Source organism: Aulonocara stuartgranti, assembly GCF_965226115.1.
Source record: "Aulonocara stuartgranti genome assembly, chromosome: 9".
Taxonomy (NCBI): Eukaryota; Metazoa; Chordata; class Actinopteri; order Cichliformes; family Cichlidae; genus Aulonocara; species Aulonocara stuartgranti.
This window is the reverse complement of record NC_138960.1, coordinates 3,322,501-3,350,443: the sequence shown is the minus strand read 5'-3', so window position 1 is coordinate 3,350,443 and position 27,943 is coordinate 3,322,501. Positions and strand designations below refer to the sequence as shown.

At 42.5% G+C, this 27,943-nt stretch overlaps 1 protein-coding gene across 2 annotated transcripts in view; it reads left to right on the top strand.

Annotated features, from left to right (window-relative positions):
• kcnh2b (potassium voltage-gated channel, subfamily H (eag-related), member 2b) overlaps nt 1–27,943 on the top strand; it is a 250,785-nt gene that overhangs the window by 118,286 nt on the left and 104,556 nt on the right. The window contains exons 1-5 of one of the 2 annotated variants that reach the window (XM_082547607.1): nt 9,009–9,081; nt 10,493–10,648; nt 11,808–12,024; nt 12,326–12,657; nt 12,738–12,949. In XM_082547607.1, the coding sequence (XP_082403733.1) occupies nt 10,510–10,648; nt 11,808–12,024; nt 12,326–12,657; nt 12,738–12,949 (900 nt within the window). In that variant the 5' untranslated portion in view covers nt 9,009–9,081; nt 10,493–10,509. Of the gene's footprint in view, nt 1–9,008; nt 9,082–10,492; nt 10,649–11,807; nt 12,025–12,325; nt 12,658–12,737; nt 12,950–27,943 lie in introns of those variants that run through there. The other variant, XM_082547606.1, reaches the window with a different exon arrangement.

The window sequence follows — 27,943 nt, the reverse complement described above, 5'->3', positions numbered from 1 at the left end:
GAGGAGCTCTTCCAGAGAATAGTCACATCCAGTATCTCTCAGTGAGCGTTTCCCGATTGGTGTGGCAAGCCGATAGAGGTGCAAGGCCCTTTAATTAAGCAGTCAACAACATGTCGAATTAAATCCTCACTGAAGAATGTGGCTCAGTATTTACATATTCATTTGATGCAGCACTCATTGGGTCGTATACACACAGCATGATGCATTTGTAACTGCAGATAAATGCTGTACTGCTTAAATAGGTTGTGTGGCCTACTGTAGTATGGATAATGGTCATATAACATGGGGCAGTCGTGCATGCACACTGACCACGAGGTACTGTATGCACCATGACGCAATCAAAAAGAGCTGCACAGACTGGGATTCACAAAGCTCCAGGGAACTTACTGTAACAGACAAAGCAAGAGACTGTTTCCTGACGTGTAACGTTTTTAATTTAAACTCACTTTCTGAAATCTGCTGTGAAAATTAGAAGCGAGTGTTTACTTTCACTCTGTGCATTGGTGTGGTGTCGGGTTGAAGGCTGGAGCTCAGCGTCTGACCTCTAAGGTGCTGCTGCTCTGAAACCCTCCTGACATGTAACCTATTAGAAGCTGCATACACGTGTGCTGTCTCACTTAACAGACATGCTGCAGGTATACAGGCCTGCACACTGGCGCTGACGTGTAATCTGTTAATCACATTGTCTGTGACATGAGCTGTGGGTGAGATGTTTGACACCGCCGTCTCACACAGTGTCTCTGGTAGAGAGATGTCCACAGCTTGGCTGGGATTCCTTTCAGGTGGCTTAAACTGTCACACACAGTAACTGAGCATGAAGGCACTCACATCCTGGAGCCTCAGACGCACAGCTTCACATTTTATATTGTGTCTGTATCTCCCTCAGACATTTCATTTCTGTGTCGGTATCACTTGTAATGTATTGACTGACAAACTGCTATTGGTGTACGTGTCAACAGGCAGTAGGCATGAGGGAAACTGCTGTACAGCTGTGTACACTGTTTTCACAACTTCAAATTGCAGTCGGCAGTGTAGACGAGGCAAAAGCCGCTCTCAGCGTCTACAAATGACACGTCTGAGGTGTTTGTGATTTGATGGTCTCTCACTGCTTTAGTCTCTGATCTGTGTTTGGGTGATTCAGGTCTCAGTGCTCCTGTCTTAGGTTGTTCTTGGTAAACTCCAAAGCTATAATATGGAACTAAAACAGTCGCCCTTAAACTGCACGTCTGTGAATATCTATTCAAGGTTGGCTCCAAAATGAAGTCATTCTCCATAGATGCCACAATCAAATGCCAAGTTGTAGTAAAAGCACCTATTCTGCTTATTTTCAGCTCCATGTTTTATCATTCTTGGACTTTACAGCAGCAGCTTTGCCTGAGTAATATCTTATAATAAACACGTGTTTTATCGTTTACTGGGAAACTGTGTAAAAAGATGGAAACCCAGGCTGTTGGTAGATGGGCCTGATGTGCTCACATCAGTCACAACATTAGGGATATCTGTTTTCACTGACATCATCAAAGCCAACGGTAGAAAAAAAAGTTTCAAATTGAGCTTTTTGCTGTGTTGCCGTATTTTTGGATCACAGTGGCTGGATTTTGTTCCGTGTGTGTCCTGTGCCTTTAAGAGTCTCTGCAGGTCCTTCCTGATTGGCGAGCTGCCAGCTGCTGATTGGTTCCATCATCAAGCAGCAGCTGCTGACCCTCCTTATCCTGCAAACCATCTATGACAAACTTGCATGTCCGACTTCAGAGAATTGCTACGTTTTGTGTATATTGTTGTAGATAATCTGAAGCAGCAGAGGGGACCTGCCTTATTATTTTCTGTACTTTTTCTCTTGTTTATTCAGTTGGGGAGTTTGGGGGTAGTGCTGCTTTTGTTTGGTTTTCCCTTTTTGGAATAGCTTGTTTGCTTTATTATTTTGGCCTTTGTTCACTCCGGCTTAAAGATTTCAGCTTTTAGTAGCAATAAAATCACCTTAACCTGTAAATTGGCTTCTGGATGTGGCCTCGTGGACCGCGGCACTTTCCTTTAACCCTTATGTTGTGCTCCTGTAGCCCCAGAGCAGGACCCAGCAGGCTCAAGGAAACTAGTGCTTAACTCATCTTTTGAACTTAAAATGAGCATCCACTTTTCCGACTGTATATATCTGACAGTAAAGAAGCAAAAGCATTAGGTTTGAAGTTATACCTAATAACAGTGTGTCCAGTTGAACTTACTCTCACTGGGTCTGATGGATACGGATTTATAGAGGAAGCTCTGGCACTTTACAGGCAATGCTTTCAAAATAAATCCACAATGCGTGCGACAAAGATGGTGATACCTGTGGAGCGCATAAATCAGTTTCTAATGCTGTGTTTGCTTGTGTGTTTGTGTGTAATGTATTTTGAGCGGGCATGAAGTAATTGTGATGGGAGCACGTTTCTCCCGTGAACTTTTGACCCTCATTACACGTCCTCTTTTCCTTGGTTACTGAGCTGTGATCAGACGTGAGCGTCGAAGATCCCAGTCGGCGTCGGACTCCTCATTTTTGATTTTTGATTTGATATACCTTTATTAGTCCCACACGGGGAAATTTCATAAGGCTGCCGACCTATTGCACGCAATGGCGGCGCCATCTTACCCTCCGACCATACATACATTACACAAACATCACATTGGGGAGACAGGTCAGAGAGGTATAACAATGGAAAATGCACCACATGAGGAAAGATAAGGAGGAAAAAATAACTCCTCCCAGACTGAGCTCCAACAGGGAGATCAGTTTGAGAACAGAAAAAAACACCTCTGCACATGAAAAACTCTTAATACACCAAAGAAACACATGACAAGCAACAGGGGTGAGTAAAGGGTGAGAGACAGCCGATTTAGACAGTACTGCAGCCTGTGCGCTGGTCTCCTTGATCCACCGTCAGCATCGGAAGGGAATAAGCGTCGAAGGCGTTTGGAAAGGGAGGGGGGATGAGTGTGTGCATATCAGTGTATATGTATGTGTGTGTGTGTGTGTGTCCAGAGTTCAGCTGAGACAGTGTCCTTCGCCCTGCCAGGCTAAGTAAACAGTCTTCCAGCCAACCCAGGTGGCCTTGCATGGAATGGGAAGAACAGACTAAACTCAGTCGTTATCAGGGTGTTTTGTTCAGCTCCAGCCTTGAGACCGCAGCTGGCGCCGAGAGGATATCCACATGAAGTGATGGTGCTTTTTACTTTAGTGCGAACAGCTCATATGAATTTCAAAGCAGTTCTAACAGTCCAACACTGTCCATCCCTCTCGTTCTCTCGTCTCTCCACCTCATCAGTTGTGAAGGGGCAGCTGTAATGAAGCTTGGGAAAGATCTGGAAACAAGGTTGTCTTTGCACTAATATAACATGGCAGTGAGGGAGTTTAGGAGACACCGTATTGATCAATTTCCCGATTTATGTAAATACTTTTTTGGCTTTCTCGTCAAAACAATGGAGGCCCTGTAGTGTGTTTCAAACAGCAAGTCCCTTAAACAAATGTTGAGGTTTTATGGCAGTTGGAAAGAACGGTAGCGACTTCTGTCTTTTATCACGCTCTCACTTTATCAGATTGCAGTTGAAATGTTTAAAAGCCTGTCTGCCATCCATGCTGTGTTCATTTATTCTGAGCCTCTCAGTGGCAACTGTCTCTGAATGTTAAAAAACGCCTGACGGGTAAAATCATTTCCACCTTACCTCACAGAATTACTTTCTCTAGAGTCTAGTTTTTGAATCGCAAATAGCTTTTACGTTTCCGGAACAACCCCGCAGTTGAAGATTTGCCGTTGTACTAATCCATCTTAAAGTTTCTGGGCCTTAATAAACACCACAGAACAAGCTCCACTCACAGCACCACACCTCATGCTTCATCCAGGACAGGTGCCCCGTGGGACGGGCCGCCGCTGTAATGGATCCCTCTGTCAGTCTGGAGCTTTGTCAACTTCCCAGCCACCGTGGTCCCCTCAGCTTCACTGCATCAATCATATGCACAGTCTCACTACATCTACACAACATTATTTCTCATTTTCCACCAACAGGGGGCAGACCGAGTCACTCAGTATGGGCTTCATAGGACATATTTGTATAGCCTCTAAATGCTCACGGCATTCACACCTGCACAGTCAGACGCACCTTTTTAGGACTTCGCCACATTGACACACCTGTTGCCTACTTGTCTCTGTTACAGATGAAGGAGGCTGATGAGTTGTTATCTGGACTAGTTTGTCCTCCTGCTGCTTCTTATACAAAAACACTCCAGAAATGGATGCAGGGGTCAGTCGTGTGGCATCAGTATCGCTGTGTAATGTTATATCACATATCAGAGAACAGCTGGTGGCCAAGATCAGAAGGATGGTGAAGGTGTGTGTATGTGTGTGGTTGCAGAACCATATTAAGAGTGTGACTGACAGTCAGCCACACACACACACAGGCGCCCATTCACCAATTAATTTTTCCATTCTGTCATCCAGCTCCCTGCCCAGCCCTTTTCCAATAACACACCTGCATGAGGCTCGATGCGGCGGTGTAGTATAGCCAGATTAGTTCCATGCCTCTCTGTTTCTAAAGGTAATATATACAGCAGGCCAGGTTGTGTGTGTGGGTGCGTGTGCATTTATGAGTATGGATATCTCCTCCAAAGCAGTTGTTGTGCCCTGCCACCTAGTGGTTCGCTGACTCTTTTATATGCAGAGCAGTGAACAGAGGGATACAGTAAGGATCCAGCCTCCACAGTAAAACGTGCCGAGTGTGCTCGTTAAAACCTCCCGCCCGACCTGCTGCGTTTGTTTCATTTGCCTTTATCATCAGAGTCATTTCTCACCACGTCCAAGAGGAACCCCTCTAATCTCTTGCTTCCTCCCCGCCAAGGAAAAGGAAAGATTACAGCTGTCTACAATGAAGTCCAGAGCAACATGTAATCTATAGCAGCGTTTTCTGCAGCTCTCTTTTGATTTGCAGTGCATATCCATCAACCCATGCTGACTCCCTCACCCTGTCACTTCTTCTATGGGTGCTATCAGCTAAAAATAAGAACAATGACATGTTGGGGCAGTTGTGAAAATATGGTTGTCAGTATAGTCTGACAGTGGGGTTTGGGGGGTTCTGAAAGTGACCGGCAACATCAGAAGCTACCCTTTAAAAAATCTGTGTGGAAGCGAACATGTGAAGTTTTTTCTGCTAAACAGTGATGTGCACTTTGTCACTGTGTGTGTGATACAGCAGAGCTCATCCTCTTACATCGCTGTAGCACTCACAGATTCATGTTCTTTATCCTGTTGTCTCTAATGGACAGTGGACACGGGCTAACAGCGTTGAGAAGCAATGTTCCCATCCTGATGAAAATGCAGCTATTTACTTACTGTAGCAGCACTGTGGCAGAAGCCCGTCCACACTGTTTGCAGGGCTGGAACAGCTGTGACTTATGTAACCGGCACTGTATTTGACCACGACCACAAGAAGAAAACAGTTTTAACGTGCTTCCATGCTCCTTTTATGCTAAATAAAATATACTGCCCGTGGCATCTGTAAATCTTTTTGATGTAACACCAATATTTTTTAGAAAAATCGCTAGAATCAAATATTTATTTTATTTCAAAAGAACACAAAAGAAAAGAAGTGTGAGAGCCAAAGCTGCTTACAGGATGCACCTCACTGTTTAGAGTTCAGTCAGCATAATTCCTACAAACGCACACAGGGATACGTGACGTCTGCGCTGTGCTGTGTGTAGAGGCAGCTGTCGTCCAGTAGGAGGCGCCAATGCAGAACTTTACATTGAAGTCCCAATGATAGTGCAGGTGTAGAACTTACATGGCTGTGCTTTCAGCATTCAGTGGTAGTACAGAGGAGTTCATACGTTTGTTATGTCGGAGAGCAGTGTTTCATAAAGAAATAAATACATTCATCACTGCCTTCACCCAGCACAGAAGGGAGAAGCTGCCTGATGGGCTCCGCAGCAGCGGGAGTGACCCTGACCTCGAATCCAACTCAGTGCAGTTATAACATTGAAGGAAGCGTTGGCCTTCGCAGTTAGGTGTGTTTTCACATCTGATTACTTCAGGGCAGCCTAATCTCTGTTTACTGTCCTCCAATCCTCTGTCATCTCCTACTAAGCTGGAAAAAAGATCTTCCTCAGCAGTTAATCCTTCCTACCTTGTCCCTCTAAGCCTATCAGGGAAGAGTACTGTATGCCACGCCGTCAGTCATGATGATTAAATGAGTATCCTGTGTGCATGGCGAATACAAATGGGGAAATAAATCATTTGCTTCATTTCATTACATCTATTTTTGATTGTTTTCTCTTTTCGTCCATTATGTGCATGTATTTCTCTGGATTTTTAGTAAGCGTAATGACACAGTCACTGTTAATGTTTCAAGGTTTTCACCACAGGATCCACTACGCTCCAAGTCCGTACCAGTCAGTGCTGGTCGACTACCTGTACGCACATGTGGGAGATCGCCATAGCGAAAGGTTTATGGAAACATAGATCTAAACCACTTGAGTCATTTTTGGTACTTTTTGGCAGTGGATACATTGTAGAGATCAGTTGTGTTCATGCTGTCCCGCTGTCACCAGTGCAAGCTTGTAGGGGCTCCTATATCTTCCAGTACAAACCACCGTGAGGCAGCTGTTTTTGTGATTTGGTTCCATATAATTGAATTGAATTCATCTTTACAAGGAAGGATACGTTTCTAATTTGTCCCCCAAAACCTTTCTGAATATTGGTAGGAACTATTTTCTCACTTATTGATAAATAATCCATCTGATTAATAAATCCAAGTAAGCTTTTAAATGTTACATTTCACAGTGTTTGTCCTTGTAGTTGTCTACACTGCTGTGTATGATGCTGGGCTATCCCTGGGTCTGCCATGTGCAGTTTTTTATGTGTTTAGTGCATTGTAATAATCTCCTAGAGCTTTGTAAATCAGCAACGGTGAATCAGATTATCAGCTGGAACATGTTGAATTGGAATAAATCCAGGCGGAGCATTTAGATGAAATGCCATTTGCCCCGTTAACCTCAGAGCTCAGCTCGTTTCAGATGCTCTCGGAGGAAATCTTTCACAGTAGACGGAGACAGTATGAGGGTCAACATTAAGAAAGGTCTGATGTTCCTGAAGTACGTAGGCGTAATCCTCCATTTGCACCACGCTGAAAAATGTAGGGCACATGTAGACCTATATCTGTGGTAATCTGTCGCTGCTGCAATGCATCTGCTGTTTAATGTAAACCATCACCGAGTGCCTAACCACACACGGATTCTACCCCTAACATTTTCTAAACCCTTAAACAGCAATGAAACCTGTCAGCATCCACCAGGTGGACAGTCACCTGTTACAGGTTGGGTTTATAGGCTTAGAGTAAGGTCACATCTAACCCGTCAGAAGGAAATTTCACCTATGTGGCAAATCCAAATAGAAATCTTATAAGAGAGCAACTTCTAGGGACAGAATAGCTGTAACTTGATTTGAAAGGTAACATATTCCCATTTTGATGCAGTTTTGCAGTCAGCTTTCTTCCTGTTAAAGGCAGCTTTTCCTTCTTGTGGTCGCCCCGTGCCTACTCATGGCGATCATGTGATTCTCAGGGTTTTCACTCGTATGCTATGGAGTTACTACCTTACAGTCGAAGCGCCTTGAGGCAACTGTTGCAGTGGTTTGCGCTATGTACATATAGATATATATCTTCCTGATGTTGCTGTCATTCGGAATGTAGTGATTCCGAATGACAGCAACATCAGGAAGAAGGAACACGAGAAGCTTAAGAAGTACCAATGCTGGGGTACTTCTGAAGAAGCTGGAGAGGATGTGGAGGGTGAAAGTAACAGTGGTTCCAGTGGTAATTGGAGCACTCGGTGCGGTGACTCCCAAGCGAGGCGAGTGGCTCCAGCAGATTCCGGGAACAACAGCGGAGATCTCTGTCCAGAAGAGCGCAGTCCTGGGAACAGCTAAGACAGTAATAACACAGTGGCTTCCTCCTGGGTGTTAATGAGGAGGCCCTGCAACCAGAGTGGGAGTCCAGGTTGCTTTTGTACTTCAGTGCATGCGTGCATTCATGTTAGTTAGTGTACATATTAGTAAATATTACTAAATCTGTTACCCACAAACTTTCCAGCTTTCCAAAGTGTTCCCATGTATACAGGAATGATCCTGACTCAAACATGGGACATGTAATGATTTCCTATTAGATTAGGAGCTAGTCCTCGGATTATTAATGTCTCTAATGTAATTATATCAGTGAGGGAAAGATTTAATCCACATTAATCTGTTGATAATATTATAATTTCAAGTATTTTTCAAAGAATCTGCTGGAGGAGACACAAGCCCAAGCTGGTGCACTCCCAGTGCCAGTCCCGAACACAGACACACTCCATCCTGTTTCTTCATCAGTTCAGTGAATGAATATGAATGATTGTTCATATTTAACTCAGAAAAATAATAAAAGAGTTCAAATTACTTAATAGCTGAAGCATTATTGAAAGATCTTCTCAGACATATTCTCTGCAATATCTTTTACTTCTCACTCACTTTTTCACGGGACAGTCGCTTGCGGAGGAAAGCAAAGCTTTCAAATTTCTAGATTGTGTGCACGTTGTCCTTGCCACGTGGATGCAGAGCTTTGTAAAGCAGCTTTGGGGGTGATGCTCCAACACCTTCAGCGATTAAAAAAAGAGAAGAAGAAAAAAGCTACAAATGCACAGGGAACGCTGTTAATGACATGAATGGACACGACCCAGTGACTTGTGAATGAACATCAGCCTGGTCATCTATACACATGTGCACATATAAGCACGCATTTAAACTGGCACATGTTTATATGCGTCGCTGATATGGCCAGATGGTGTAATCCTCTACTTTCCCTTGGGTTTCATATTTTTTCCCCTCCTGTGTTGGGATTATGCTGTTGTCCAATCGGATTTCGCCCTACTCTCCAGCAATGATGTGAGATGAATGGCAGGCTGGTGGGTGGGTCAGGCAGGCATGCAGTAGATCCTGCACGTTGGGTTGCACGGAATACCCAAGTGCTCCATATTGCGAAAACTGCCACAGCTTCCGTTTGCGAGGGTGCTCACTGACCATCACTCTGCAGGTAAGTTGCAGACGGGCAGATCAGGTATGAGAGGGAATTTGAAAGAAACTTTGTTTGGCGTCCATGTTTAAAGGCGACAGATAAGAAAAGAAGGATTACGGTGCAAAACTAAAAAGCTTAAGTTCTCAAAACGCTCGTGCACTTTAAGTTGATGTTGCAGACTGGATGCATTTCACTGTAGGTTTTGCTGGTGTGATGTTTGGAATCACAATGTCAACAAAACCGATTAAAATGTATTTAAACAGCGTGCAACAGGAGGACATACTTCATGGATCATTTTCAGTAAAACAAGAATATTTGAGAGTAAATTTATAGGATTAAATCCTTTCTGTTCAACATGAAAAGAAACAAACAGTTCACATGTCCACTTTCTGTACTGTTTGAATCATGGCATGCATCTATGTATCATGTATTTGGAGTTTTTGGAATATTTTGCAGTTTTATTTTCAGTGTGCATCTCATGATCTTCTTTGAATAAGGGCCCAGTGCTCATTTGCCACATAATTCAGTAACCAGTATCTTATATGTGTGGTTGAGCTTTTCTTAATAACCAAGTGGAACAACCTTATTTACATATATGATGGACTGATATGTTTGACTCAGTTCAGAATGTTTTTCATGTGTAATTTTGTATTATGTGCTGTCATATTCGGGATGTCTGTGAGGATGTCTGCTTGGAGATAAGATTCGTTAGCCAGACTGATACTTGAGTCGAGTTTCTGCTCATTTTCAAGGACAGAAGGAAACTCACAGATTTCACTGTGTACACAGAATGTGTGTAATAGATGTCCTGGAATTTCCTCCACTTTGATACTATGTTGCAACAGTTTTGTCTTCACTTCTTTCAGTCAGATCATCATTTTACATCACGCTGCTGATGAGGATGATGACGATACTGCTGTGTGTATACATGCATGTTAATGCAATTGCAAGCTCACATTCATGGTGTCAAAAGCAGAATAGCAGCTTATTTTGTGTTTGTGCGACGCTCTCCTGTGTGTGGTTTCATTTCACGCTTACTTAGCTGTTTTAGCACTCGTGTGGCAGATTAGCCTCGTATGGAAGATGGTGTGTGAGCTGATTAAACACAGATGCACATTTAATAAGGAGAGAGAACCGTGTACTTTAGTATATTTGAGTGTGTGTGTGAAAGCAGGCCTTTGTAATTCACAGTGTGAGATGCACGGATGCATTTGAGACGCTCACACGATTCAACAAACTGATTATGTAGACGTTCACAAAGTCATTACACAAAGCTTGAACTCTGACTGAATTCTGCTCTTATCTGTGCTTTGATGTTGCTCCAGTAACACCACCACTGTAAAGTAATTTGAAATCAAGTTTTAAACCCAGCCTCGCTGCCTGTGCATGCCATCGTAACCTGCCCCATCTGCTGCTCTGCCCCCTGCAGGCCAGTGCATCCTGTGTATGGTGGATGTGGTGCCAGTGAAGAACGAGGATGGCGTGGTGATCATGTTCATCCTCAATTTCGAGGTCATGACAGACGAGTCTCTCCGAGACCACAAACAGGAGCTGAACCACCGCCTGCCCACCTGGCTCGTCACAGGTAACCACGAGCGCAACGTTTGATGTTTGTCTGTTCTTCTCTGTGCTTTTCCTGTAACGTCACCGTTTACACAAAGACAAGAAAAGCATCTCTGACGCCCTTATGTGAATGCAGCTTTCGTTTCTGTTATTACACCACCGGTGTCAAACATAAGGCCCTGGGCCAGAGTTGGCCCAGCAAAAACTCAAATCTGGCCCACTAGACAGAAAGTGTGACGGTGTGGCCCTTTGGGAAGTAAAAAACATTAATGTAAAAGTGACATGTGTAATTTGTAATTACTCTGTAACTGCAGTACAGTCGGGGTGATGAGCTACCACAACTTTTTCTTTCATTTCACCATTTTTTTCTTATAGTTTAAGTCCAGAGAATCACACTGACACATTTCTTGTACTGCAGCAGCGTTTGTTTAGCATGTGGAAAAATTAAAACTGTTTTCTTATATTTTGGCATCTCAGCTAAATTTGTAGTTGAACAGAAAGGGCAGCTTCACTTGTGTGTGTCCCCTAATATCACAATGTTGTGTATGTGGCCCGTGATGCACAATGAGACAGCGTGCTCCACACAGCTGATTGTGTTTTCTCTTTGGTTTAGTGAGGTATAAGTAGAGTGAGTGTCGTTTGTGGCTCAGTGTGGAACATTTTCGGGATGTATTGCTGCTTATTTAATTCCCATGTTTTTTAATCCAAATTGGACGTGATGCTCACTTTGCTTCACCTGGATCAACTGTTCATTCTGCCTTCCAGATAGACCAGGTGGTCCTGCTATTATTAGATGCTTTTGTTCTTGTAAATCCTGAATATTTGTGTTAGCTGTCGATCTATGCTCTTAATGTCCTAGAGGGATAACCCAGGGGAGCAGCATCTGGAATAGGACACAGCAATATCCGGAATCAAGTATCTCATAACTTTGTGGCTAAGCCCACATTTTAATCCGAGTTGCTGCCCCTGCATTCTGGTCGATTGGTTTTGCAGCTTTATTCTGAAGGCTGATGCATGTTTAGCTCTTTCTCTGTCCTAGCATGACGCCTACCACTGAAAACATGCTCCAGCTGTTTGTGCTTGTCTCACTATTCTAATATAATACCCATTTCTGCCATATTGGAGGTGCACCTGTCACTCTCCAGGTTAATAGTCTTATCCCTCCTCCGTCTCACCACCAGGTCGCCCACGAGGCTTCAAGCTGCGTCTCCCCCTGCTGCGCTCCCTGTCCAACAGTAAAGCTTCTCTGGACGACGCAGAGGCCGGACACATCCCCACAGCAACGCCGGTGTCGCTACACCCAGAGGACCACCGTAGCCCCGAGTCCTTAGGTCTGGGGGAATTTCTGCCCCTCCCCCCACTGCCACCAAATCACCAGGAGAAGCTGAGTGGAAGCAGGTAGATGCTTGATTTCAACATTACTGCAGAGATGAACATGTTCACATTCTAAAATCACTCTAAAGTTAATTTCAGCTTTAAGCTACATGTTGCTGCAGACACTGGCTGCAAAGCTGCCAGCTGTCTGTGCCTCATCACCTCTGCTAACTCCAGTCACAGGGATTCATCTCTCGTGTTTATGGCCTTTTTGAGCTCATTGTGAAATTCTTTGACTTCAGTCAACAATGTCCAGTGTCCTGGCTGATTACCAGGACACTGGAGTCTCTCGGATCTGGAAATATTCGTTGTTTGTGTTTCCCAGGTCAGCGCTACAGAGTTGGCCTGAAGACCGCCAGGAAGACCAACGCACCTTATTGTGCTCTGAGCCTCCAGTAGCCGTTCCACCACATCAAACTCACGGAGCCCACCTGGTGGGTCCCCTCACCCATTCCACACCCTGCGTAGCACCCCACCACCGGCTCAGCCTCAACCCCGAAGGCTCGGCCTCCAACTGTTCTCTGTCGCACAGCCGCTCGCGAGAAAGCTTTCACAGCATGCGTCGCGCCTCCTCCGTAGACGAGATCGAGGCCATGAGGCCGGAATGGGATCGGAAGAACCGGCGGCCAAGCATCCGGCCGGCCAGCAGCAGCACCGGTGAGAAGGCGCAGGTGGGATCAAATGTTTTCCTGCTGGTTTTCTTACCTGATTGTTGAACTTCATTTGCATATTTCCAGGTGCAGTAAACAGCAAGTTGAACATACTGAACTCCACGTCAGACTCTGACCTCATGCGGTACCGCACCATTTCCAAAATCCCTCAGATCACGCTCAATTTTGTGGATTTCAAACCGGACCCACTCATTGCTCTGCCCTCGGGGGAGATGGACATCATAGCACCCTGCAAACTCATTGACCGGACACACAACGTCACAGAGAAGGTCACACAGGTAGGACACAGTCCATGTGCAGTGTGCCCGATGTCCAGCAGAGGAATTATTTTTGTGACATTTTGCCAGCCTGCATAAATCATCAAGGGCCTGCAAGCCATTTGCACTTGTTGTAAGTGTTTCGGGGCAAAAAGTGCTTGAGTGAAGGCCACTGACCGAGTTTCAAAGAGATGATGATGCTGAAAGGTGGTAGGCCAGTAATCTGCTTACTTCTAACAGTCCACAGGCTAGGCATAAGCATGTACTTCTGCACACATGAAAAACTGTATTTTTTCACGTAATTTGCTTAAAAAGACGCAATAGACACCTGTACTGAACTTCTAAAGGCAGGACAGGCTCATCGGAGTCGTTGTTCTGCTGTGCTACCGACTGCTGCATTTACCAAGCAAGGCATCTCACCCCAGACCAGCTTCTTGTCTACTTTGGATGCAGTTGAGGATTGTTTTTGTTTGTTTTTAAACTCAGAGGATGATGATGAGCCTGTGAGCTGGGATGTGCCATCACAGATTACCTGTCCTTGGCTCACAGTGTGCTGAGTCTTTGAACTGCTATATAGACTTTACATATGCATATTTCTGCGTCCCAGTATGTGTTCTTACAGAAGTGACATCTTCATCTGATTGATATTTGCATAATAATCTGCTTTTTGTTAGCAAAGTAACGTTTTTATGTTTTTTTATTAACGCCTGAATCTCCTGCAAGATCCAGAGGGCTTTACTTCTATCGAAACGTTATCATGCTAAGGTGCAGCTGGCAAAATCAAAGGGTGTGTGTGTGTGTGTGTGTGTGTGTGTGTGTGTATACACGTGTATTAGCCAGTGGTGCAGTTATGATACAGTGCAGATGGAGAAAGCAGTACCAGCTGTGTGCTATTTATAGAGCTGTTAGAAGAAAGGAAAAATCACGAGGTGGTTTCATCAGCACATATATGTCTGACATCCGTGTAACCTCCCTCCTGCACGACTTTACTGAATGAGAAGAGAGAAGAAGAACAGCAGGGGGTCATGTGGAAGGAAAAGGAAATCCTACGAAACAAGAGCCCCTAATAACATCACATAGTTGCTGAGTGTTTTTCTATATTTGTTGTGAAGCCCCATACGTTCCCAAAAGTCCCCTAAAGAACTGCCTCCGCCTGCCCTCTGACCTCTGAACTGTGGAGTCCAGAGTCTGCTGTTTGTCAGTCTATTCAGGGATCAGTGTACCTTTAGACTCAGCTGAATGTACGACTGTGGTTGAGCTTTAAAGCTTCGTACTCTTCAGTCTGTGTGGCAAATGCCTGGCAAACAGGGCTTGTTGTGAGCAGAGCGCCTGCCTTTCCGGGCTGTGCCTGTAGATGGCAGCATCAAATAGGTGATGACAAGCGCAGCGATCCCTCGGAGCAGCAGAGAAGAAGATGCTGAACGGCAAACAAGGCTAAATAATTTACACGTTTCAAAAACATCTGATGTCCTGAGGAAGAACTCGTGCAGACATTCTGCACATTTATGAGCTGCACACACTCAAACTGACCTTCTGTATGGGGGTATAGAAGTGTGCTGACTGACGTATTACGCAGTTTAAACAGTGGACAGATATTTCAGTAGTGAAGCATGAGACGATTCCCTGAAAGCAGAAGTCTTTTTGGGGGACAAACATATACAATGCAGCGATGCTCCTGGCCTTGGTGACTATAGTCATGTGTCATAATGAACAGTTATTTAACTTACTATTTAACTAACTAACTAGACTACAACACCCATACAATATACCCATACCTGCGCATGTATGCTTCAGACACACCACAGGCAGCCGCACACACAGCAGGCTAAACTCACTCACACCCTGCAGCTCTCTGATACCCAGAGCTACTCACACATGCTGGCTCTTGACTCGGCGTCCTGTCACTCCCGTCTTAGAGAGCGTTTTATTGTCATTGTGCAGTTTCTTGCACAGCAGATTTGGGTAGCTGGACCACAAAGGTGCAAAAGTAGAGAAGAGAAAACAATCTACAACGAGGGAAAAACATAAAAAGCAATATATATGTATACATATGTGTGAGTGAACGATATACATGGTGTATGCATAAGAAACACTGAAACAGAAACATTGTGGGGCTGCATAGAAGGGCAGTTATATAATATAACAAATAAATAAATACAATTATTGACATTAAGATATAAATGGAGCCATGGATGGCACACAGCAGCAGAGCTGTAGGACCCATCATTACTATCTCCTAAAGATCTTACAGAAGAAATATAGTTTGTTGTGTAGTCGTGTTATTGTGATGTTAGGGAGACGTGTGCAATCAACGCTTTTAAGGCTGATGGATTTTTCTGTTTCCACTCCAGTGTTTTTAAAAACAAATGCAAGAATTGTGTTTCGATTATGTGGCATCGCAGAAGTTGTAATTCTTTGTTGAAGTGGTGATGACCTTTGCGCCTGTCATTATTTACTACACAGTGTGTCGCATTTACTTTCTCCCATTCTATGTGGCAGCGTTGTAAGTGTGTCAGAAACCCCACAGTGGGGCGACAAACTAGATTTCTGCCTCTTCTCTCCTTTGCAAATTGCAGCATTCTGCATTTTCTGATAAAGAAATGACTTGTGTCACTCCCTCATGAGAAGTCCACGGAATAAATGCGTATGTGTGTGTTACTGATGAAGCGTCTGTTTAAAGCTATGATGAGGAAGTTGTTTTGTTTCTGATGAGCCACCGATCTCTGAAAGAGTGAGGTTGCAGTACTAAAACCCATTTTTCTACATTTCACAAGTCTTACTGTTCATATTAAACCATAAAAAGCGAAGTGTGGCTTCTTGGAGCTCTGCTGGTCTTTGCAGGCCAAACAGTGATGCGCAGGTTCACTTCCAAAGTAGAAACAGAGTGGGAGAGATGTGCAATGTAATGCTTTAGAGGATTACGCAGCACATGCAGCTGAGCTCAGCTTCCACTGGAAGTGTTGTGTGGATAGTAGGGTTTGTTGGTATAACCTTCACATTGTATCGTGATAATTCGAGGAAACTATATGACTTTTACACTATAGAAGCAAAAACTGAATAATGTTCTGACTGCAGCTTGCAGGCAGCAGCATTTATCGGTGCAAACAAAACAAAAGGTGTTTTCCATCCTTCTCTATCAGTGAGAGCGCAGCAGCTAACTCAGACTGTGACTCCACAAGGTGCCAGCAGCAGCACTGCAGTGCAACAGTCATGACACGCCATAAAGCGTAAAGTAGTCTGGGTAGTTTTTAAATGTTTTGTTTTAGTTTCCTGGGAGTACGGCATCACTGTTTTTACTAAAGCAACCATTAACCTGCTAACCCTGTAACTGTTCAACACTGCAGCACAATAGGAGCATGTTATAAAACTGACGTTGCTTTTTAACCAGCATTCTGCACTTTAATACTGTGAAGAATGAGCAATGCTGAACGACACACATGTGTGTCTTTCACAAACTCTGCAACATTTGAAAATGGCCGATGCTATATATGCAGTCAGAGAGAGGTTGTGAGCCAGTAGTATATACCCTGTATATGAACGTCTTGCAGCTGGATTAATGCAGGTTGAACTGCACACTTTAGCTCTTATGGATATAATAACTTTTACCCATAAGAAGTGTTTTTAAAAATGAGGTGACATTTGTGCAAGATTTTTGCTGAGCACCGTGGTGGAAAAACTGTGGAGTGACAAAAATAGTCTTAATTAAAGTGATTTATTTGGTGCGTTTGTCTGAGCCAGCTTAGGCTCCAATGTTTTACTGGAATATATTTCTGCAGACAAACACGCACATAAATCAAGGAACCCTAATCAACTTAGTCATTGTTGGTGGTAATGGTCTCAAACTCTCTGTGTGCCATAATCCATGTTTCTCCTGTGTGTGAAGCCAGCGTGAGCTCTGAGCTGTGCTGCACAGGGAGCATGAATATAGGGCACTGGATGTATACTGCTGTTACAGACTGACATATTCCATCAATAAGCTGATTTTGCAGAACATGAGGAAAGGAAAAGTTGGGATGGGTATTGATACAGTGTGTGCCTCGTCTTCTGTGCCTTCAAAGTGCTTAATATATAAGTGTATGTACTGAAACACTGCATGCATGTAACATTTACAGATATTGATTCTGTAAAGTTGCTTGCACAGACTGAGGAAGTTATGGTTCAACAGCCAGAGGTTGTCTCTGCAGGTGAGCTTGCGGCAGAACCTCATGGCATCTACAGGTGTGTTTCCTGTGTGACGACAGTCCTTTAAAAACAACCATGAAGGCTTCTGAAGAGATTAGTGTCCATCCCTGCTTAAATATTAAGTTAATGAGAACCACAGAGGGTTCAAACAAAGATGAACGTTTCCTCAGTGGAAAACATGCTTCCCTCTTCTCTCAGCTGAGTTTGATTCACCAGCTGTCTTCACGGGTGGTGGTTCGCTGATCTGATTGGTTAAATGCCACCTGTGATACAGCAATAGACAAAAGGTGTCTCCCATTACCTGCCAAAACATCCCACATAGTTCTGTGTGCAAAACCATCTGGAGTGTCAGGCAGTAGGCAGGCTGTGCATTTGTCCACCGACTGGACAAGAACTAAGTGAGCATATTCTCTTCTTTTTTTGTTTTTGCTGTTCCACACATGCCAGGGCATCAATCCTATTTTCTAACACTGGCTTTAAAAAGTGGCACATAGACATCCTTTGACAGCTGCAGTGGGCTCAACCCACTTACAGCAGCTGAAATGCTTTAGAGTTGGATGCTGTGTTATAAAACTACTGCAATGTCACAGTCGAGCTTTAATTATGCATCAGGAACAATCTGCCGCAAACTTAAAACCATGTTTTGTTAAGATTAAAAGTAAACCAGGGGCTTTGATCAGAGTTAGATTCCCTGCATGCCCCTGCTCTGTTTGTTAGTGCACACTGTGGCTCTGCTCCCCGTTGTTGCATTAATTAATTCCCTATTAGTCAAAGTCTGATGATGAACATTTGCATAGGGTCATGAGTATGCATTAGCTCTCTGAATAGCGTGTGGCATGAATGATTTTAAAGCAGGTATTTTTAGTAGGACCACATATTTTTTGCTTAGAAAGCACCGAGCACTGGGGGGTGGGGGGTACTCTAATGTGGCTCTGCAGTTGTTTTGGTGAGAGATGCACCTCTGGCAAAGTCCCACAGCAGGGTTACGTCCTTTAAATAGGACAGAAGTGAGGGGTTATAGCAAAGTGTTACTGAGCCGTACGCTTTTCTTTTTTAACATCTGCAGGTGTTGTTTACGATTGATAGCCATTATAAAACCTTTTATATTGAATACACTTTATTCTGCACACACTGTATACATCCCTTTACCGTCACCACGTGTTTGTCATAGAACCATCGTCGGAGGATAGGTTGTGCTGTGCAGCAATTAAAAGAAAAAAGACTCTGCAAACATGGGATTTAGTAAGTGTTGGATAGCTCAAACAATCCTCATGTTTGCAGACATTTGCAGTGCCCTGTCTCTTCTTGAGTTAGGTTATCTTTATCATTTGGGACCAGTTTTTAAATTCCAACGTCTTAATAATTGGGTGAGAAAAGCACATGCCTGAGCGTCCCAGTATCTGTCAGTTAAATGGGCTAGAATAGAGTCTGGAAGCATGTGACACACTGTAATTTAGCCACCTGCTCAGCGGCTCTGCCTCAATGCCTCAAACTGATGGAGTGCTTCCTCCATGTGAGTTTAGTGACCCACAAAGAAACAAAGAAGCATGTTGTCAGTCTCTTGAAGAACGTGAATCAAACAAAAGGATTGCCTCCAGACCTTTCCTGGTGTGTGTCAGGAGTGAGGAGTTTCTTTGAGTGTGTGACTGTAGATGTACACAGTGAAAATAATTCAGCTTTGCTTTGGAATTAGGATTTGTTATCCATCCATTGATTATCTTCCAATTTTCCAAAGCCAGGTTGCAGCGGCGGCAGACTAAGGCCTGAGTTAGAGCCTGTGGTATCACCTGCACAAGTGGCTGACATCATCGACAGCATTTATGCCTGTGCAAGGTGCATTATGTTTTAATTACCTTGTGGTCATGCCCCGAATTTTTATATGCAGCAGTAACTGCAAATAAAACACCAGGTCTGGGACTTTTTCCTCCTATTCTTTGTTGTAGTCCGGGGGGGAGAGAGAGAGAGGGGGGCGGGTTTTAAGGGCAAGCAAGTTTTTTCACTTTTCTGTGTATTCACATTCATTCCGATAGTTTCAGAAATCCTTATAACTCCTTATATAGAGACAATGATTGTTTGATTGATTAATTGTAATCAGACATGCATAGGAGGAGCAGATGGGTGTGAACAAGCCAATCACAATAGTTGCATCAATGCAACGTGTAGTTACATTTGTACGGAGATGCAGATCTGGTGATGCCGTAACTAAGCATATGTTTTCAGAGGCTTTGTGGTTACAACTTAGTCCTGACATAGATTTCCCACTGATCCTGAGATATACAATCTCTCCAGCAGGTTCTGGGTCTACTCCCCCAACTGGCTCCTTTCAATACACTGGAGCAGAGGCTCTAATCCAAGCTCTGGATGCCTGAGGTCCTCACTCTGTCTTTAACGCTGAGCCAAGCCACCCTACAGAGGAAATTCATTTTGGGTGCTTGCATTCCTTACTTTTTCAGCCTTTGCCAAGATTTCATGGCCATAGTAAGGATTGGGATGTAGACGATCTGATAAATTGAAAACTTCGCCTTTTGGCTCAACTCTCTCTTCACCGTGACAATTCGTGCATTAATGCTGACATGAAGACGACCCAAGTTTAGCATAAACCTCCAAACCTCCAGTTTATGAAAAGCAAGCATCCTCCTCACACCTGCTACTTTGAGATCCTGTCCTTAAAAATCAAACAGAATTATAGAGAAGGAGCAACCATTAAGGAGTCCAACACCAACTGAAAACATGCTTAATGTTATGTCACAGACATGGACAGCTCTCACTTTTGTTATACACGGGCCTGGTGGAAGTAATGGTCCCAGAACCCCATATTCTTGCCCCCAGAGAAACTGGTCATCAGTCTTCTCCATGTCTAAAAAATCCACAGAGACATGGAGATTATAAAACTCTATCCGAACTCTCCACTAGAGCCTCCTTTCCAGCACCATGGAGAATCTTTCCCTTGGAGGATGAGGGTGATGTGTTGGCCTCGATAACCTTATAACAACAGGTCCTGCCAACCACCTCAGCAGTGGAAGTCTCTGCTCTCAACTTCCCTTCGGATACAAGATGCCAGATGGAAGATGTGGCAGCTAAAAACCCTACAGACATGGGCTTCCGCCAGCTGTTTCCAGTTCAAACAAACAAGTACTGAGTACGAAGTTTGTCTGGCAACCTTTCCCACCATCAGATTTCACTTGCCACTAGGTCACAGGTGTCGAACTCCAGGCCTCAAGGGCCGGAGTCCTGCAGGTTTTAGATGTATCCTTGATCCAACACAGCTGATTCAAACGGCTAAATGACCTCCTTGACATGTCTTTAAGTTCTCCAGAAGCCTGGTAATGATACTAATCATTTGATTCAGGTGTGTAGACCAAGAGTGAGATCTAAAACCTGCAGGACACCGGCCTTCGAGGCCTGGAGTTTGACACCCCTGCACTAGGTGATGATCTGTAGCCAGCTGTGCTCCTCTCTTTCATGATCCCACCTAAAGACTCCAAGAATACCAGGTAAACATCTAGCTGATGTTTGTTTGCTGCCCAGAGAAAACTCCACAACGAGCTCTCAGCCGGGGGCTTGAGAGTATCCCCGTACCAAGTGGCGGTCGAGCCTATTTGGTGCCCTGCCCCCCCCCCCCCACACACACACACACACAGAACATATTAAGGATTGTACATTAACATAAAAGGCTACCACAGCCATCATAATTCGTCATACAATGAGAACAGGACAAATCAACAACTGACGATGACTAATTAATATTGAAATCTGTAACATAATGTGATGTTTGGAGTTTAGTTTGTTACTGTTGCTATTTTTACCATTTCTTCTTGGAGTAACTGTAACCCACATTATTTCCTTAGAGATTAATAAAGTATTCTGATTCTGATTGTTTCAGGATGACCTGCCATCATCCAATCACACATCTGCTTACCTGCATCTGTTGTTTCTCCTCCTCTTCTTTTCTCTTTTTTCTAAACTGAGCACCTGATGACTTTTCTTGTCCATCTTCCATTGGTTTTAATTTTGCCCTCCAGTATGAACACCCATCCCCTACAACCTACACCTTAGTTCACAGATTCACTTTGTCTATGGTTTATTTCTGGGATTTCACACAACCCAGGATTCAAAGCATGAATACATGATGGGCTTGGATTTACATCATTATGAATGAAATGTGCTCTATTTGGAAGCAGCCAGCCCCGCCCCTTTCGACGGCTTGTGTGAGACTTTAAATCATCAAACTGTAAATTATAAATTTTAAATTGTTATTGATCCTTTACCCCGAGTCCTAAAGTGTATATTTATTTTCTTACTCTTCTTATATTTATTGTTTGTTTACTTGCACTGCTGTAACTGGAGCCTCGTCGTCTCGTCTCTATATGCTGGACTGTAGCGGAGATGACAATAAAGTTTATTTTGACTTCAGCAGCGAGCAGGCGCACCGAGGGCTCTCGCGCTCACTTTTCGCGTACAGAATTTCGAAAAAACATCGGTGCAAATTATAAGTCTGTATCATGATGTCTGGTGTTTTTGTTGGTTTGTTTTTATTTTCGTTTTATTTTGCGAGTTGATTATTAGATGCTGCTCCAGCCAGCCAGAGAATCTCCCGCCGCCCCGCCCTCTCCTCCCTGTACCGCCAGCAGCAGGCGCACCTCGCAAACGCAGGGCGCCCTTGCTCACAGCAAATGGGCGATAGAAAACCGATCGGTGCCTGTGCCATTCCCGATATGCGCTGGCTGACGTCGGGGCAGCATGAGTACGAGCAATTTTTTTTTTTTTTTTGTGTCGATGCCCGCGATGCCGCCCCCCACCACGATATAGATGGTAATACTCCACCTCCTAGCTCAGGTTCCTTACCTAGCCAAGTGCTTTGACTGCTCAGAGTAGAAAAGCGCCATATAAGAACCAGTCCATTTACCATTACCTGCCAGCAAGCTGATGGTCCTTGTTCCAGAAACCAGTCTGCAGTGTTGAGGGTCTACTTGCCTAGCTCACCAACTTTGCATACCAGCCAGTTAACACTCCACTTGAGCCCAATGCCCCTCCATGTGGGTGGTGGGCCCACAGGTTGTTGGATCCATATTATTTCTTTCTCTGCCCGACCAAGCCTCACGGACACAGGCCTGGCCAACAGATGCTCGCCTTTGAATGCTCCTCTTAGGCTACGTCCACACTAGCCTGGATAGATTTGCAAATGCCGTTTTCGCCTGAAAACGCTCCACGTCCACACTAACGTTTTCAGACGTTTTCACAGAGTTGTGCGTCCACATTGAGACGGCCGAAAACGCTTACGTTCCAGTCCTGTGCATGCGTGAAACGCAAGACGATGCGACCTGCCTCATTTCTGTTTGAATTTGAGGTGAGCTATTGTATCGACACCTTGTTGTACTAAAATTGATCCTTCCAATTAAATGAACCTAATTAATTCCACAGTTTAATTTAATCTGTCTGCCTTTTTCTGCCATCTCTGAAATATTAGGAGGATCAATCGACCAGTGGTAATTACAAAGCTCATATGAGCTCTTTATGACCTCCTGTCAGGTGTTTGAGAAACAGTGAGTCTAACTATTATCCCGTTTTCTAGTAATGAATCCATGAATTATTGTTGGAACAGGAGTAGAGTGTCATGGTGACTTTGAGGATGTTGTCTGTGCTTAACAAATGTGCTCATTCTCAGGCACATAATCTATACGAGAGTAATCTATTTCCCCCTCCTGCTGGTGAGAACCACCTCATTCAAACAACATTAGAGAGACATTGATTTGGCTATTTGTAACGCTCTATAAAACATTAGCTGCTTTCAAGTAGATTCTTGTGTGCCTTAGAGATAACACGACGACACATTTGAAGGTGGAAAATTTTACTCAACTTAAGGTGAAACGGAAATTTCTGCCAGCAAGTTTCACTTCAGTTAATTTATGGATTTAAACTAAATAATCAAATAATGATAAAATATTATGTAGAGATAATATGTCAGAAGGGGTCTGAAAAAGTTTTTTTTAAAAAGAAAACAAACAAACAGAAAAATAAGAACAGTTTTACTCCAAAACTCGAGCGAACACATTATCAGCCAGATCCCTTCCTGTCCGGGTGTATCTGCTCAGCAGGGATTGGCTAACTGAATCAGTCTCATTCACACCCAGGCAGGAAAGCTTCCCAATCTGTTTCCACTCTGATTGAATGCCTTTTACCTTTGTTGGCAGGCTACCTTTGTCTTCATCTCACACACACACACACACACACACACACACACACACACACACACACACACACACACACACACACACAATATCAATGGCAGACTTTGAAAGCCAGGTGGCATGACAGAGGAAGTGAAAAAGAAGGTTCAGAGAAACCTGGAGAGACCGTGGGAGACCAAAGTGATACTGGGAAAGAAGAGAGGCTGGAACATGAAAGGAAATCCAAGGAAAAAAGGGAAGACAAAGCAGACTGCTGAAGGGAAAGGAACACTGGAACTCACAGCTCACAGGGGGGAAACAAAATAAAGAAAAGAAAGAAATGCATCTGACTAATAAATCCAGGAATCTATCATTTCTCTTCATCACATAAACCAATGATGCACTCTTCTTGAATAAAAACTTCCCCTGCATAGTAATAATATATCTGCATGCTATACCCTTCCTAGAAGGCACATTAATGCTCCTCCAGCAATTGTAGTGAGATTTGTAAACCGTAAACACAAAGTTGACTTGCTGAGGCGGTCCAGCCTTTTGAGAGGAAGCCGAGTATATTTGAATGAACATCTTACAAAAAGAAATGCAGATATTGCGAGACAAGCTCGCATATTACGGAAGGAGAAAAAGACTCAAGCAACCTGGATGAGGAACTGTAAAGTGATGATTAAACTTAATGGAACAACAGAAGAAGCCAAGGTTATAACGATTAAGGATCTGGAGGAATTGGACGTTTATACGAGATAACATTTCAAGATAGGCAGATGGTTACGACCTATCACGGCTATGAGCTTAAAAACAATTAGTTCATCCTTTACCAGAACAGATGCTACTTCAGGTGGAAAAGGACAAGAGGAAGTTGTAAATTGGACATGGAAGAAGAAAAGATCAACTTAAAATATGTCGATAAATAAATGTGCGATTGTTAAGGATCCCTTTCTTTTTTGAGGTCAATAGATATTCTTAGAATAATAGACTCAGATCATAAACCATGATTTTGAAGCAGGTATTGGCCCTGAAAGGAACGTGCTTTATACAATTAATGTCACATGTGAATATTATACAGAGGAGCAATTCAGGGATAAGGTTGAAATAGCTAATACATTTTCATTCATTCATATTCATTGCAGACGTTTTGCTTCGATTAAAGATTTTCTGTATAGTTTGAGAGGCAGGTTTCAAATAATTGCTCCGTCTGAAACATGGTTAGATGAGAAGAGGGGGTTTCTGTATCGAAGGGTACGATTTATACTTTGCAAACAGAACTAAGAAGAAGGCAGGAGGGGCGGCACTTTTTGTTAATTGTGATTTGAAATGTAAAAACGTTGAATATATGTCTGTGGCTATAGACGATGTAAGGGAGTCTGTGACAGTGGAGTTGGACATAGAAAGAAGAAGTAATTGTAACGTGCATATATAGGAAACCAGGGTCACAGATTGAGTTATTTACAGAAGCAGTAGAAGACTCATTGAGTAAGGCTAAGGGAAATAAGACTGTATGTTTGTGTGGTGATTACAATATTGATCTTTGTAAAGAGGCAAATGATAAGGCTGCGTCAGATTCTTTGAATTATTACTTGGTAAGGGATTTTATCCTTTAATTATAAAGCCGAGTAGAATAACAGATAAATCAGAAACACTAATTGATCATATTTTCATTAATAGTTTGGAGAGTAATATTATGAGTGGCCTCATCATAAATGATATAAGTGATCACCTACCATCTTTTTTATTTTTGATTTAAATATGAAAAGAAAGGAAGAAGTTGGTTTCATGAGTCACAGAAGGTTAAGAAATAACGAGGCAATTAAGTTCAGACAAGATCTCATGGAAGTGGACTGGATTATGTTAATGAGGTCGACGTTGCATATGGAGCTTTTAAATACTTACTTGGCCTTGTATGATAAACATTGTCCACTGGTATCATTTAAGTATAAGAAAAAGAATAAGAATATGAAACCTTGGATAACTAAGGGTCTTGCAAATGCGTGTAAGAGGAAAAATAATTTATATAGGGACTATATAACACAGAGAACTAAGAATGCGGAAATGAAATATAAAGTTTATAAAAATAAGTTGGTATTTGTAATATTTTTAAAGAAGTATTAGGTAACAAGAACACACCCTCAGATCGGCCTATTTATTTCTTTAAGAATAATCAAGTTGTCGATGACAAGACTGAAGTAGCAAACGAATTCACGTCCTTTTTTGTAAATGTTGGACCCACTTTAGCAAATTTAATTAGGAAAAATGACGACCCAGAATATGAAGCCTGGAAAGGAGAAAGGCGAGTGGTTAATTCTATATTCTTGGCTGATATTACCATAAAAGAAATCATAGCAATTGTAGAAAACTTTAGAAATAAAAAATCTACTGACTGTGATGGTATAGACATGGTTATAATTAAAAAGACTTTAGACTGTATAAGTATTCCTCTTTGCTATTTTTGAATCTCTCGTTACAATCAGAAGTATTTCCTGAAAGAATGAAAGTGGCAAAAGTGACCCTCATATAAATCAGGAGATAAGCATAGTTTTAACAACTATAGGCCAGTGTCTCTTTTGTCACAGCTTTCAAAGGTGCTTGAAAAACTCTTTGCGCAAAGACTTGATAGTTTTATTGAAAAAAATCAACTAATAAATGGAAATCAATTTGGATTTCGTAAAAATAGATCAACGGCATTAGCATTGTTGACTTTCATTGAGGATATTTCATCTGCAACCCATAATAACAAATATACAGTTGGGGTATTCGTTGATTTAAAAAAGCTTTTGACGCGTTACAACATTATATTTTGATTTCTAAATTGTATAACTATGGTGTGAGAGGAGTGGCATTGAATTGGTTAAGGAGTTATTTAGAAAATAGGTCGCAATATGTACATTATCTCAGCAACACCTCTGAAAGATTGAAGATTGTATGTGGCGTTCCTCAAGGTTCTGTTTTGGGACCTAAACTTTTTAATTTATATATTAATGATATCTGTGACGTATCAAAAAGGTTACATTTTATTTTATTTGCAGATGACACAAATTTTTATTGCTCTGGAGAGAATTTGAAAGATTTGGTTGAAATTATGACTTCTGAGATGTTAAGATAAAAAAATGGTTTGATGTAAATAAATTATCTTTGAATCTGACAAAAACGAAATTCATGATATTTGGCAATCGTGTAAAGGAGGAAGAAGTCATTATGTCCATTGATGGAGAATTGATTGAAAGAGTTACTGAATTTCGCGTTTGGGTGTAATAGTAGATGAAAATTTGACGTGGAAATCACATGTTGAGTATATTAGAAAGAAGATGGTTAAAAACATTTATATTTTGGGAAATGGAAGAGATTTATTAGACTATAAAACAATGCGCATTTTATGTTTTTCACTGTTTTTCTCATACTTTAGTTACTGTGTGGAAGTTTGGGGGAATACATATGAGAATACTACAAAACCTCTAAACTTATTACAGAAGAAAGTGATACAAATGATTCATAACGTTAAATATAGAGAACATACAAATAAATTATTTATAAAATTGAAATGATTAAAATTAGGCGATTTAGTGAAACTACGCACACTATTAATTATGTTTAAGGCTAAAAATAATATTTTGCCTTTTAAGTTACAAAGAGTATTTTTAACGTGTTCGAGGAGAGAAGACAGCAGAAGGAAATTTCATTTTAAGCATCAGCTAGCTAGGACAACAAAGATTAATGAGTCCAGCGGTTAGGAGTATACGACTGTGGAAGTCTCTTCATTATAATTTAAAGAGTTGTATAAATTTACATTGTTTTAAAAAGTGTTACATGCTTAAAACGATAACTCAATATGAAGAATGTGAATGAAATTGGAGTTAATTTAATAAGGATCCATTATTTTTTGCCTCGTTTATTTTATTTACTCATCTTTTCTCCTTGTTACTATGTGGAGTGGTACGTTCTGATTGGAAATGTGTTGTTAGGATAAATGTTAATGTTAGTTTGTTCCTTGAGTTTTGGTGCCCGCTTGCAAAATAAGTTGGATTGTAGATGGGGGCGGGGTTTAATATGAATATTTTCTACTTCCTGCTTTACTGATAGACAGTGTGGTTGGTTTGTCTGAAAGAACTAACTGTGGAAACTGTTGTACCAAGTGTGAAAGAAATAAATGAAATGAAGAATCTCACAGTCAGTTTAAGCCACACCTCCACCTATTAAATGACGGTGCTTATGCTCACCTGCAGTGCTGCTTGTTGTCCCACCCTTCCACCACCCAAGCACCCACCTTAGTTTCTGGGGGGGTATTTACTCATCAGTCCCCAACTTGTTTATGCCGCGTGTTTGTGGTGAGTGATGAACTCTGGGCTTGGATGCCAAACTCCAACTGTATTCTGTTTCTGTGATTAGTCAACTGAACCACCAGATGTGGTAATATGGGAACATCTGTAAGTTACAGATGCACCACCCATCACCAACTGTGGAAACCAGTGCAGTGAGATAAATTCACAGTTACAAACCACAAACAACCCAGTCTCGGATGGTTATGCGAAGCTGCCGTGTAGCGTTGGCTCTGCTCACCTAATCCGTTTTCTGTTAATTGTAGTGACGCATACACATGCTTAGTGAATGCATCCTCTTATCAACACTGTACTGTATCTGGATACGTGTGTGAACGTAT